The 13,789-nt window shown below is 40.0% G+C and overlaps 2 protein-coding genes across 6 annotated transcripts; both read left to right on the plus strand.

The window, feature by feature from the left end:
- The first annotated feature begins 266 nt into the window (after positions 1–266).
- Positions 267–7,934, plus strand: LOC106751919 (ubiquitin-protein ligase E3A). Of its 3 annotated transcripts, none has more exons than XM_014633194.1 (12): positions 267–313; positions 1,324–1,459; positions 1,548–1,728; positions 2,011–2,376; positions 3,149–3,459; positions 3,603–3,806; positions 4,256–4,555; positions 4,652–4,852; positions 5,001–5,278; positions 5,374–5,590; positions 6,260–6,495; positions 6,561–7,934. In XM_014633194.1, the coding sequence occupies exons 1-12, from the start codon at positions 267–269 to the stop codon at positions 6,679–6,681; spliced, it is 2,598 nt and encodes an 865-aa protein (XP_014488680.1). In that variant the 3' UTR covers positions 6,682–7,934. The 3 variants fall into 3 exon arrangements, with proteins under 3 accessions (XP_014488680.1, XP_014488681.1, XP_014488682.1); XM_014633195.1 differs by lacking the exon at positions 267–313 and adding an exon at positions 812–1,059 and having other exon boundaries at positions 6,561–6,681; XM_014633196.1 differs by lacking the exon at positions 267–313 and adding an exon at positions 1,066–1,256 and having other exon boundaries at positions 6,561–6,681.
- Positions 7,935–9,383: 1,449 nt separating this feature from the next.
- On the plus strand, positions 9,384–13,212 carry LOC106751924 (calcium-independent phospholipase A2-gamma-like). 3 transcript variants are annotated; one of them, XM_014633202.1, is made up of 9 exons: positions 9,384–9,468; positions 9,546–9,948; positions 10,257–10,620; positions 10,698–10,910; positions 11,036–11,059; positions 11,177–11,385; positions 11,520–11,718; positions 11,799–12,005; positions 12,584–13,212. In XM_014633202.1, the coding sequence occupies exons 2-9, from the start codon at positions 9,646–9,648 to the stop codon at positions 12,835–12,837; spliced, it is 1,773 nt and encodes a 590-aa protein (XP_014488688.1). In that variant the 5' UTR covers positions 9,384–9,468; positions 9,546–9,645; the 3' UTR covers positions 12,838–13,212. The 3 variants fall into 3 exon arrangements, with proteins under 3 accessions (XP_014488688.1, XP_014488689.1, XP_014488687.1); XM_014633203.1 differs by lacking the exon at positions 11,036–11,059 and having other exon boundaries at positions 10,260–10,620; positions 12,584–13,210; XM_014633201.1 differs by lacking the exon at positions 11,036–11,059 and having other exon boundaries at positions 9,446–9,948; positions 12,584–13,211.
- The last annotated feature ends 577 nt before the right edge of the window (positions 13,213–13,789 follow it).

The following is a 13,789-nucleotide window of genomic DNA, read 5'->3' on the forward strand; positions in this document are numbered from 1 at the left end:
GCGGTGCGGGGAAGCGAGAGTTCATTCGGACACGCGACGTTTAAAGGACGATTCGGCGTCACGGGGAAAATTCAAATAAATACGAAGCGACGGTGATTCGGAGTTAACGAGAATTTTCCGCGTGGACGACGGACGTGCGTTGGCCGGTGTGTGAACAGTTCGGTGGCAAATACACACACACACGCACACAGTGTGGTGCGCGACGCGAGGCTTCTCGATCACGATCATCCCGTGCAAGCGGACAAAATTCCGACGATTTACGGTCTATGAGCGCCGAGGGCCAGGGGGACCCTGGAGAAGACCACGCTTCCAGGTACGACGAGTGCATGTGACACCGCACGCGGTGATAAGGCAATCGTGTCCTCGCGCGTCGACGGTGAACTCCGCAAAGTCTCGAGCGCGCGGCCACGAACGCTCGGTTTTTACCCGTTGACCCTGGACTACCTGGATCGTCCGGTATCACTAACCGTCGTCTTCTGAACCGGGATCCTCCCGCTTGGAACTGATGACAGTTCTCCGGATGAAATCGCTCTTGAGAAACATGTAGGTGCTTGATGGTTAGGGTAATCCAGGAGTGAAGTGAGTCGCGCACGCCAAAGAGCAGCATCGCCGATGAGTATGCGGAAATCAACGTCGCCGTGCGATTGAAAATCGCGTTCGGGGGACGAGAAAATTGTGTAATCGCGCGAGGAGGAGCGGAGATCTCTCTCGTTTTCTGCCTTTTCGGCTCGATACATGCGTGTCTCTCTCTCCCTCTCTCTGTGTGTCTCTGTCTTCTCGTCATATAAGAGATTTGTTTACAGCGACGTAGTAGTACTCTACCTTCGTCGTGAGATCGCGAAATCGCGAGGATATCTATTATTAGCACTTTGTTTTGGTGCAACGACACTGTATCCGACTTGGCGAACCGAACGCGACGACGTGCGATCTTGACGACGACGACGACCACGACGAGGTCTTTTCGTCGCTCGGCGGTTTCCCGTGGCATGGAAAATGACACTCGAACATTCAAACGACTCTCGAGCTCCGCAGACGCTTTGTTTCCTAACCCGATGACATGTACGGTTTTGTCGTGACCTGGAATCCGGTGTGACTATTAATTTCTCTCGGTGGATAAAAATAAAGACGAATAACGAAATATTGCACGATCAGTCAGCATTAGAAGTCGTTTTGTACACACGAGTGTTTTCTTCTCGGGTTTATTTTTTTCATTCGAAGTGTTTTCCCGCACTCTCGTGTTTTCGCAATTTCTGCAAGTAAGAAGTAGTAATTGGCAGGCACGAGTACATACGTGTACATTCACCTTGTTGTCGTTCCCCACAGGGTAGGAGCAGAGAGCCCTTGCAGCGACATGAAGCGCGCGGCTGCAAAAAAGCTTATTGAACGGTACTTTTACCAGCTTACGGATGGATGCGGAAATCCTCACTGTGACAATCAAAATTGTGCCTCCAGTGGCAAGGTATGCGAATTTGTCTGTTCAGCTGTTGCAGTCACAGAAGCAACGTCCATACAGTTTCACTTCTGCATTTTATTCTGTCTCGCATCAGGTTAGTAATCTCACTCCAAATCAGGCAGCTGCCCAGGCGATTCAATTATTCTCACAAGAAGCGAGACTTTGCGATGGCACACAACCTAGCAAAGTTGCTCGGACTACTATAGAACCAGGACAAACATCCTTAGCTAAGAGTCTACCTGTAAAAAGCGTTAATCCTCCAAGCTCGGAAGAAGGTATTTTATAACTAGAATATACGAGGTATGAGAAATGTGTGAAAAATCGAGGAAAATAACACCGTAAAGAAATCCTCCTTCCACGATAATTCCCCCTTCGAAGTCGTTGAAAAATGTGTGTGAACATTTTTTATATCGTCAAAAACAAAGGAGATATTTAGATGTTTCCCTTATTCCGAGACACTCTGTATATATTATCGCTAGAGAAATTTGTATTGATGAAAAATGGCACTCACACGCAGACATATGAATAATCAACGCATTCTGATTTTTTTTTTTTAGGAAAACAAGAGCCATATCTTACGGAAGATAAACTTCTGGACATAATAGAAAGATGTAAAGCCGAAAGTTCGTATTCTCTATTAATTCGTACTCTGGGGGAAGTGTTTTCCTCCGCAAAGGCATTAAGTCTCAGCTTTCAAAAGACTGAGAAAAGCAATTCCCCTCTGGCGGCGCTTCTCGATCGAGCACCGGACACTTTGTTAAGGCCGCCTGCCGATCTCAATAAGGAGGCGGTACGATCTCTTCAGGGAGAGGATAAAGATGAGGATAGCAGCGATCCGTCACCTACAGTTCCTAATAATGACGATACCAGTGTCGATTTACCATCAGTTCGTAGAGCTTTCGAAGCACTTTGGTCCTTGCCTGGTATGAAAAACATACCATCTCGTTTTAGATAATGGCTCTCCATTATTAATATGTTCGCTGGTAAGCGCGAAATGCTTTTAATATCGGGGACAAATTTCTAATTAGAAAGAAAAATCAAGATTAGGTTTTTTTATTTTCTATGAACCATTTTCTTAACGGAAAAAATTTGTGTGCGAATGTTGCGCGTGAATATTTAGTTATAAACTTATACATATGCAAGATACACGTGCATACAAGCATATATTTAAACATATATATATACTTCTTTCTATTATTTGTGCATTTTTATTAGATCGATTATGCATAAATACAGTATTATGCAATAAGAAAAGTAAAAAATAATATTCTCGTGTCTGTAATATTGCATATATATATATATATTCTCGTGTCTGTAATATTGCATATATATATATATATATATATGCAATATTACAGACACGAGAATATTATTTTTATATATATATATATATTTACCTCCGCTTCGTTTCAAATTAACATTTATTATTTGTCAATGAAGTAAATGTATAGATAAAAAAATGTGGCTTGATAAATAGTAAATTTATGAGAGGATGCGCCACTGGAAATACGGTACTTAGCGTTAGAACCATCTTCTTAAGAGAATTTATCAAGAAAAGAGAGTTTATCAAGAAATAACATACGAGATTATAACCGCCAGCGAACACATGGGGATTGCGCCATCACGAATTGAATCGATATTAATTTATCAGATTTCATAATTCTCTGGAATGAACATTTCATAATTCTTTATCAGGTGAAGTATTCGAGTCAGCTCTGGTCAATGCGCTAGTCACTTTGGCAGACGACATAGAATTAGACTTGAGGGTATTCCGTATAGTGCGCTGGGAAAGTATGGATAGTCTATTAAATGTATTTCTCATTGTCTTTGAAATTCCGATGCTCGGGAATAGCGAATACTTGGAGCTGGCGCTTCATATGCTGTGCAAAGCTCTGAGCTGCTTACCGGTCGTGGCGCAGGCAAAGTTAGCGCACATATGGGCCAAGCATTGCAAATCGCGGCTCCCGAGTCTTCTGCAAGCGCTACAAGAACTCATAACCGTCAAGGTGCCATTCACGGTTATCTAGATATGACACTGACTTTATTATAATAACAAATTCTATCATAATAACGAACTGTATTGATTAATTCGTATTTGACTCACCTTGATTGTGGATCAAAAGGGATTCACCGTTGTCTCGTGTTGTAGGTGATTGGAGGATCCTTCACGCGCGACTATTGCGTCCAAGATGCGGACACCATTACCGCACCTACGAAAGTTATGAAGATTCTGTATTACGCGAGTATGTTAGCCGGTGAATTAGATGATCCCGAACTGATGTTAGGCGACGAGGCCGAGTCGGCTGGTAATGACAAGACTGCTTCGCGTTCGGCGATGTCGCAGGTCCCTCAAGTGAGTGATTACCATCGCGGTATTCGGCCGTGTTACTTCGTAGGTTGAAACCTTTCACTATGCGGTAAAACATTTTGTGTAAACAACGGTCCGTTGAAATGTTTTCAACATGGGAATATAGTTTTACCATTATTCACCTTGTTAAAGTAAAAGAAATTTCAGTGGACCGTTATTTACACGAAAAAAAAATGTTTACTCCGTATTGCGCAATTTTTCGCTTTTCTCATGCACACAGATTGAGACTATTTTTTATTTATTTAATAAAATTATAATTAGAGCAATTATAATCCTATTATTATAACTAGAGTTACTTCTGTGATTTTTAACCTTGTGTATTATGTGTGTAGTTGAAAATCGTGTAACTTTCTGTCTAGGAAATGATACGACACACCGATTACATCCGTCACATTAATTATCCGCGGCAAGTAAACATGTAAATGTGTTTCCAGGATCCACTAGCGACGGAATTAGGAATCACCGCGTTAGACGCACGCAAACCTTTCATACCGTTCACCGACTTCTACAATGAGCCGCTCAGCGATGCCATAGAAATGGACAAAGATTTTGCTTATTACAAGAGCGAGGAGCCAATGAAATTTAGTTTTATGAATTATGCTTTCATTCTCACGCCTGCCACGAAAACTCTCGGTCTCTATTACGACAATCGCATCAGGATGTACAGCGAACGACGCATGAGTTTCCTGCAGACTGTTGTCGGCCAACCCACCAATCCATATCTTAGATTAAAGGTTCGTCGAATCAAATGAAAATCAGATTGTTATGTTTAGAAGAGAGGGAGAGAGAGGGAAAAAGTGTGTGAATTTATGTAAATTTTATACGTGTAGGTCCGAAGAGACCATTTAATAGATGACGCGTTAGTGGAATTGGAAATGGTAGCTATGGAGAATCCGTCTGATCTGAAGAAGCAGCTTGTTGTCGAATTCGAGGGAGAACAAGGTGTCGACGAGGGCGGTGTATCCAAGGAATTCTTTCAATTGGTCGTGGAAGAGATTTTTAATCCTGATTACGGCATGTTCACTTCTCAGGTAAGAAGTATAAGTGACTTCTTTCCTACTTTTTTTTATTTTTGTGTTATTTCTTTTTTTCTTGTTTCCAATTTTTCTGCTTTCTCTAGCTGACGTAGCGTTGTCTCTTCTGATCCGTGAAACACAGGCATCTCTTTGTTCATTTCAGGAAGACACGCAAATGACGTGGTTCAATCCGACATCGTTCGAGAGCGACGCACAATTCACGCTGATAGGCATCGTCCTTGGCTTGGCGATCTACAATAATGTAATTTTGGACGTGCGCTTCCCGATGGTGGTTTACAGAAAATTGCTGGGCAGGAAAGGTGCTTTCGCGGATCTGGAAGATTGGAGTCCGACGTTGTACCGAACGATGCGCGAGTTAATGGAGTACACCGGGGACGACATGCCGGAAACGTTCATGCAAACCTTCCGGGTGGCTTACAGGTATGTGCTTCTCTGACGACCGATTCAACTCATACGCGAGTAATTGGTCATCGTCAGTTGTGTTGGTCTTCATTGTCGATCTCGTCGTCTTGCAGAGACGTTTTCGGATCGATATCGTTCCACGAGCTCAAGGAGAACGGCGACGAATTGTACGTCACGCAGGAGAACAAGAAGGAGTTCGCCGATCTCTACGCGGATTTCTTGCTCAACAAGTCGGTGGAGAGGCAATTCAACGCGTTTAGGCGTGGTTTCCAAATGGTCACGGACGAGAGTCCGCTCGCCTTGTTGTTCAGACCCGAGGAGATCGAACAGGTACACAATAGTCGACGTGTGATCGACGTTATCGTCATTTCGGATGAAACGTTAATCTGGATATGCGCTGAGTAAATGAATACAGAACGAACAGTGAATATACAAACTTTTGTTGTTGCGATTTGGAAGATGTGTACGAACAGAACGATTTGCTCACAAGGTGGTTTATCAAAGAAATACAATTTTATAAAAGGTCTATAAGTCCTTACGCAAGTAAACAATTGTGCAAAATTCTCAAACGTTGCGCTTCATTGAAGAAGGTCGTAATAAATGGCCGAAACGCTTGTTTCGCTTGCTTTTGTGAAAAGAATTTCGCAATTGTTTACTTGCGTGGGTTGTTCCTTTTGGAAAGTTTTATGGTCGTATATCAAGAACTTGAAATAATTTATCGTAAATATATCAAAGAAAGTTCGTGCGCGTTTAGACGTGAATCATGCACATATATTCATGTATTCACATTAAGGACTGTGCAATAAGACGTGAGCAGTATTGGTCAACTATCAGTCGATTATTCTTGAACCGTAAAAGTCTAATTAGTCAGTTAACTTACTATTTACTGCATACTTTACGGCTATCAGAGACAATCCTTCACACACTCGCTGTTCGTTTCTCGTCCGTTCGCTCGGTGTGCATCCACCTTTACACCGTTAACTAACACGTTGTTTGCAGCTTGTTTGCGGCAGCAAAATCTTCGACTTCGCCGAACTGGAAGCGGCTACAGAGTACGAAGGCGGTTACACTGTCGATAGCGAGGCCGTGCGTAACTTTTGGCGCGTGGCTCACTCCTTACCGCCCGAAAGTCAACGGAGACTTCTTCAGTTCACGACCGGCAGCGATCGTGTGCCGGTCGGCGGCCTCTCGAGACTGAAAATGGTCATCGCCAGACACGGTCCGGATTCTGACAGGTAACGCGTTCAGCACGCGGCCCAATCAATCTCCCGTTCTGTCACGTCGACGTTCCATTTTGCAGATTGCCGATAGCGCATACTTGCTTCAACGTTTTATTATTACCGGACTACAGCACGATAGAGAAGCTGCAGGATCGGCTGTTGAAGGCGATTAACTACTCGAAGGGTTTCGGCATGTTATGAACGTGTCGCCGTCGCTCCTCACTCTCTTCCTCAGTCTTTCGAATTCTATTCGAAGAACGCAGATAAGATAAGATTCGACTATTCTTGTCATTTTTATTGCAGCTACGCTAATCGGAAGTATTTATCGTAATAATCGGTAAACCGTGCCAGTGCGCTTGAAAAACCATGAGAAACATCGCTTTTGTGCTGAATCTGAATCGTCAAAAGGCTCCTCTCCTAACGGTTCTAAAAATTCCAACGAATCAAAGATCGAATCCCGAATCGAATGTACAAAAGACGTATTCTTAAAAAAAAAAAAAAAAAGGGAAAAAAAGGGAAAAAAGAGAGAGAAAAGAAGGAGAAGGGAAGAAACGGAAAGAACGCTTCGAAACTGTACCACCGCAAGAGAATCGCTTGTACCATACTATGTGTACTTTTTCTACTAAAAGTAAAAAGATAGCGGAGATCGATTTTCCTTTGCCATTCCGAGACGATTGAGAGAAGAAGTAGTGCGCAACAGATGTCACACGAGAGCTACGCGGAGGTACGCGGATGATTGTGAAGAAACACGGAGGCCAAAACGGAGAAAGGGGAAACCGGATTGTGGAGATAAGTACGCATCATCAGCAAGACGTGATCGACGTAAAGCGGGACGCGTTTCCCGGGGAACTCGACGGTCACGCGACTGTTGCATAATTTTTACCTTGAATGACGATTTCGTTCGCCATTATCTTCTCATTCCCAGCAGGTCGATTGAATTTTCTCGTCGTTATTTCGTATTACTTGTTACTCCCGAGAAATTTGCCGCTAGAGTTCGGACAGTCGATTAAATCCCGATTAAATCCCGATCGATACATACACGCATACACGCGCGAAATTCACACCGAAGAAGAAGTACTCCAGATGACAGTGAAACTTTTTAAGCCACGCTCGCAAAGCATTTGAGTATAGTTATCATCGCGTGACTTCTACCGTGCGAATCGCGATGTTTAAGTTGAGATACATCGTAAGGACAAGTTAAGATTGATGTATAAAAATTATTTGCTCCGAGTTTGTTGTGTCTGCGAACGTAATTTGATATACACGAAGTAAGGATTTGATTGTATAAAGTAGCAAATTTGCAGTACGTTACTAATGATACTTTGTTCAAGCCGCTTCTCGAATGCATTTGACGTTGTGAAGCCGAAGATAGCCCCCTTTGCGCGATATGTATTGAACATGATTTTATGAACACGGACTTTTTTTTTGTAAAATAAGGCGTGAGAGAGACACAATGGCGCTTTTGTATTTACTTTCCCCCTTCAATTTCTAACATTTTTTCCTCATGCATCATGTGTCCACGGTGATTATGTAGTACCGAATAGAAATTGAATTTGTATAAACATTTATAATAGGCAGTGCTGTCCAACGGCTGCCAAAATTCAGCCGTTTTATTGTTATTCACGTGACAATAAAGCTCTCAAAAAAAAAAAAGGACGAGTGTGCAGTGACACATTCTCGGTTCATTATTTGGGAAAATGTTAACGGTAGATAGAGGGATGAAGGTTTATTCTACCGGTATTCGCGATGCATGCGGAAAACGGAAAAATGGCCCGTCCGATTCGAATTGTACTACGAATATGCAAGCTTAGTGTTCGGGCTTACAATAGGTGTAATAAGCCTTAAGCTATAAGAAATCGACCTATCATCACGACCGATTGTTCTTCTCACATTCGACTGTGACTGGTCAATTTCTTTCTTCTAAAATATTTTTGCTGAAACGGGGTTGCCGCAGATCTGGAAAATCGGGAAAAATCATGGGAATTTAAAATGTCACGGGAAAGTCGGAGAAAAGTATGAAAGAATCTGGAATTTGGAACTTTACTTACAATTCCTTTAAATGCTCTTCATTGTATTCTTCTTTCCAATACACTTTTTTTTTTTCTGTTGACCTGAACTTGCATTCAGGATTATATTGTGTTAATAAACTTTTAAGTTAGTGTTGCTTCTAATAATATAAACAACCTTTCTTGCAATCCCCGCTTCTAAACGTTAAAGTTTAAGATTACAATATTGCTCGTGGAAAATTCTCCACTGTCTGGAAAACATGAAAAATCGGGAGATTTTAAAATTCATCTTTTTTATGGCGACCCTGTGAGAATACTATGAAATCGATGAAAAGTGTAATGAAAATGACTGAAAAATTACTGAATATATTTCAAAATGTATCATAATATTCCTTATGAAATTTAGCGTAATACCGTGAAATATAAGGTAAGTTAAATTATACTGTTGAAAAGTGAAAACTCCAAATGTTTTCAAATTTTTTTAATTTACACTTTCCACGAGTTCACGCTAGAGAAGAAGATTCACGATCTCTTGGGATTGAATCTTTTCCTTTAACATGAACCCATAAAAAGTGTAAATTTTCAAATTTGAAGACGTAATTTTTACGTTTCCGTCTTAGGGAAAACTTACATGATCGATACGCTGGACTAATCTGCCGTTGACTCGTTGACCACGACCTCTATTATCTTTTTTCCGTATTCACTGAACACTTATCGATAAGGGTGCTTTGAATATGTGTTCTCAGCCAATCAGATATTTCCTAGGTCACTTAAAGCTATCTTCACGAGTAAAAGAGAGTTCACAGGATACCAAGGGCCAAAGTCTCCGCTACGAGTCGCCACCGTCTATTTCGGTAAAAGGTGCCATATTTTCAATTAACCTCCCAACCTTCCAACTACAGTCCTCACGGATCTTTATATATTTCCGAGTAGTCCGACTCGACGGCCGAGAATCTGCTGAGCAATTCACTGGTGCTATTTGGTGATTCTGATTGGCTGTTACAACAAGAATTGCGTCTATGCGTTCGACTTGCAACTAATGTAGAATGATCTTTACAGGAAGTTTACGTACAGTGCAGCTTGTAAAGAAGCCAATGAGAACGTAGCAAATGCCACAGAAAAACTTATACGCATTATAAATGACGCAGAAAAGATCAAAATGTCAATGCAGAATCAGTGGAAGCTTCTGTCACAATTGAGGGATTATTTAAACAGAGTCAATTACGATAAAAACCAACAAATCAATTTCTCGAAAGATTGGTTAGACACTTTGCAAAAATTAACCTACTCGCAACTTGATACTATACGAAAACTATCGTCCGATTCTATTAAATCTATCGAACCGAATAAGAGCTCAGATACAAAGCGAAAGGATAACAATGATCCGGAAAATGCAAGAGTATCATTTCTATCTGATCAAGCGGAATCTTTTATTGATGGCTCCACAGCTGTGCAACCAAAGGTAAAAAAAATTGTTGTTTTGAAAATTTGGGAAAAAAATGGTTTTTTCGTCTATTTTTCCACGGACTTTTTCGGTTTCGAGTCTTCTTTACGGCAAAACGTAAATGTGGTAAGTGTTTTAATCGAATACACATGAATTTTTCTAAATGAGTTTTCTATCCTTGGGATAAAAACCGAATTAATCCATGGAAAATTTGGAGAAGAACGGTTGTTTCCGAGCTCTCAAGACTGTAAAAAAAAAGTTATTATTTTGAATTTAAGATCAATCTCAATATTTTTATGCTTGATCCGAAAGCTAATTTCTTTCAGCAGCAAATTCACGAACAAGACGCATCTACCAATAAAGTAGAATTGAGAGAAAACCTGACTGTGCCGCAAATTTTTTCCACATTATTTCTCAAGTTATCTGCCAAGAATAAACAAGATGTTGTCGTACCAAAATGGAAGATAAATATTCGCAGCAACATACCAAAACACAGCATCGTGTCTCGTACACGTCATGTATTAAACAGTATCCTGTCAGCTGAGTCGAATGCATCTAAATGGCGACGAATTGAAGACTTGCTATTGCACATTGATCAATATCCAGAAGCCAGACATTATGCGATCAAGGAGGGAGCAATCAGGATTTTGCTTCGAACTCGTCAGAAGACGAAGGACGAGCAAATTAAAGGTAAAAAATATAGGTTAAATATTACATAAAACAAAGTAGTTAACTGTAATTTTTATTTTTGCGTATTATTCTTATAGTATCCATCAGAGAAGCGCTTGCTGTAATGGGTTACGTTGATCCTCTGCCTAGTCGAGGTGTCAGAATCCTGTCGATCGATGGCGGTGGTATTCGTGGAGTATTAGTGATTGAGATGCTGAAGAAGCTGGAAGAACTTACAGGAAAGAAAACATACGAAATGTTCGACTATATATGTGGTGTGAGCACAGGTGCTATCCTTGCTGCTGTGTTAGGTAATTATACAGCATTGAAACACATTGTGGGTAACATGCGAGATAATATAGCATTAGATCGCGTTATCTTTTATGCTTGACACATGTGTATGTCTGCGCTAATTTTATATATCAACCACACGCAGTGCTACCGAAGGATGGTATTGAAGGTAAGCTTCCGGATGGATTTACAGCAACGTGTTGCATATAGTTTAATTACACCAACGAATTGAACACAAAGACTTTTTCCTTTATTGTGTGTCTTATATCGGTTTTCAATATCGCAGGGGGACACAAGAGAAAATCACTGGAGGAAGTTTCGGAATTGTATAAAGATTTAAGCACTAGAGTATTTACGCAGAGCGCTATAAAAGGTACGAGCAGCTTAGTCTGGAGCCACGCGTATTACGACACAGCGTTATGGGAACAATTATTGGTAGAACATTTGGGTGACAAAGTTCTTATCAAAACTACGCGTGATTCAAACGCACCGAAGGTGTGTAACTTTCAGCATATGACTGATTGGAAATGATATTCGCGATAGACAAGTGCAAATGTACGATTTGTAATATCGTCTTAAGCTTATATCATTTGAATAGAGAAGGCACTCAGCTTCTTATTTTTTTCTAGTTTTCAGCAATATCTGCTGTGGTAAATCACGAGCGTGTTATGGCTTACGTTTTTAGAAATTACACATTACCACACAGAGTGGAGAGTCAGTATATGGGATCTCATAAACATAAATTATGGGAAGCTGTAAGAGCGTCAGCTGCTGCACCGAGTTACTTTGAGGAATTCAAGTACGGTGAATGTCTTCATCAAGATGGCGGTGAGCTTTATGTAGAAAATTTTAATACAGTTTCATCAAAAGTTCTCGAAACTATTGTAAAAACTATCGCGATGTCACAGGTATTCTAGTGAACAATCCGTGTGCGGTAGCGATTCACGAAGCCAAACAATTGTGGCCGGATAATCCGATTCAATGTGTTGTGTCCTTCGGGACTGGTCGGACTCCGTATCGTATTTGCGAAAACGAATCGATACCTACGCAAGTGGCAATTTCGAGTTGGAGGGAGAAGTTTTATAAGATCTTAGATAGCGCCACCGATACGGAAGGTAAATATAAAAATTTTATTTTATTAAAATAAAAATCGTTGTAGAGTAGATCAAGGCCCGACGTTCTTGGGTAGCCATATCGGCGTCATAAACGAGAAATGATACACAGCAAGTTTCTTCCGTTGTATATAGCATTATTTTTTAATTAGTCTAAAAAACAGTAGTTTCGTAATCCTGAAACCTGTGAAATGTGCAGAAAACTAAGATATTTAGCCGATATATCCTAGTCCGGAATCTTACTTTAAAACGTATGCAAATTGACTAACCATGGTCATTTATTAGAAAAATAACCGATCATGGTTGGTCAATTTATTCATTGCTTACGTTTTAAAGCAAGATCGTGGACAAAGGAATACTGATTAGTTAGTCAACTTCCTTACTATTTAAGTCATACTGCTTACGCGATCCATATGTGAAGGCCTTCAGAGTTCTTCATTTCCATCCTGCAGATAAAAACGAAGGATTCTGACTGGTTCATTTCCTTATGCGTTATGCATTATGCAGAAGTGCTCCTCATTTTAAGAAGACAATAATTGACGTTAAAGTAGAACAGTTTAATACCGATTTTTCTTCTTTAGCTGTGCATACAATGCTGAATGATCTGCTGCCTGATCACGTCTACTTCAGGTTTAACCCTTATTTGACGGAAATGTTATCGATGGTGGAGATACGACCTGAGAAAATCGGTCAAATGGAGCAAGACGCGAGGATGTATATTCGTCGAAATGAAAATAAATTTCAACAGGCTGCCACAACTTTACTTGAGAAACGGCAGATTCGGCAAAAAATTGCCGATTGGATTACGTTGCAAAAACAGTTATCTGGTCTATAAAAAGCGAAATCCTAATGCATTAATGCGCATTCCATAACATGATATGTATAAATTACATGGAAATTTTTAGTACAACATTTTTATTTCAATGCTGCAGCCTAAAATATGGGTTTCTTTAGATTATGTTGTTTACTAGAAGAGTGCTTGCATAGATTTTATGGCTTTTCAAAATTTATTTATGTAATTCTTTGTTCGTAATATATTATTAAATAATTTATTTATTTATTATTGAGAGAAAAATATGAGATATATGTTTTATTTGTATTAATATTTAGATCCAAATGGAATCAACTGTAATTATTAGCAAAATTATTTAACTATGATATCTTTTCGACACATAAAAATTTGTTTAAAAAGTAAACAAATCTAATTCTTTATTTTATTATTTTATATTCTATGCTCTGTTTAAAAAGTTAAATAATGGATAAAAATGATAAAGATTCTCAAAAAATGTATGATAATCTATGCGGCCTATATGAGGCTGTTTTCATGATGAAAGAACATTTATCATGACGAATATAATCTTATAGTAAATTTTCCTAGTCTAAATAAAACAACAGAATCTATAGTTTTTTATAATAATAACTTCCAACGCTTATGATGACTGCACGATAGTGGCGGCGACCCGCACTCGGTGGTTCGCTCGCCGCCTGGCACCCTGCGATCATTTACAATTCATATATATATCCGTTGTATGTCAACTGCTTATGCATTGCTTTTAATATCTGTCAATAAATATGTTATTACATGTTTGTGAGCACAATAAGAATAAATTATATAAACATAAGTCACAAGGATATCGTCAGAGTCGATAGAATCAGTGATTCCGTCGAAATCGTGAGAGTTTAGCAACGGCGAAGCAACGTTAGTAGTTGGGTGGGTGACCGACCTCCGGTCAAAAGAGAAATCACGACGCGAACGTATAAATTTGCTTTTTTTCTCTCGTATATAA

The sequence above is a fragment of the Dinoponera quadriceps genome, unplaced genomic scaffold (assembly GCF_001313825.1).
Source record: "Dinoponera quadriceps isolate SergipeBrazil2010 unplaced genomic scaffold, ASM131382v1 scaffold316, whole genome shotgun sequence".
In the NCBI taxonomy this organism is placed as follows: domain Eukaryota; kingdom Metazoa; phylum Arthropoda; class Insecta; order Hymenoptera; family Formicidae; genus Dinoponera; species Dinoponera quadriceps.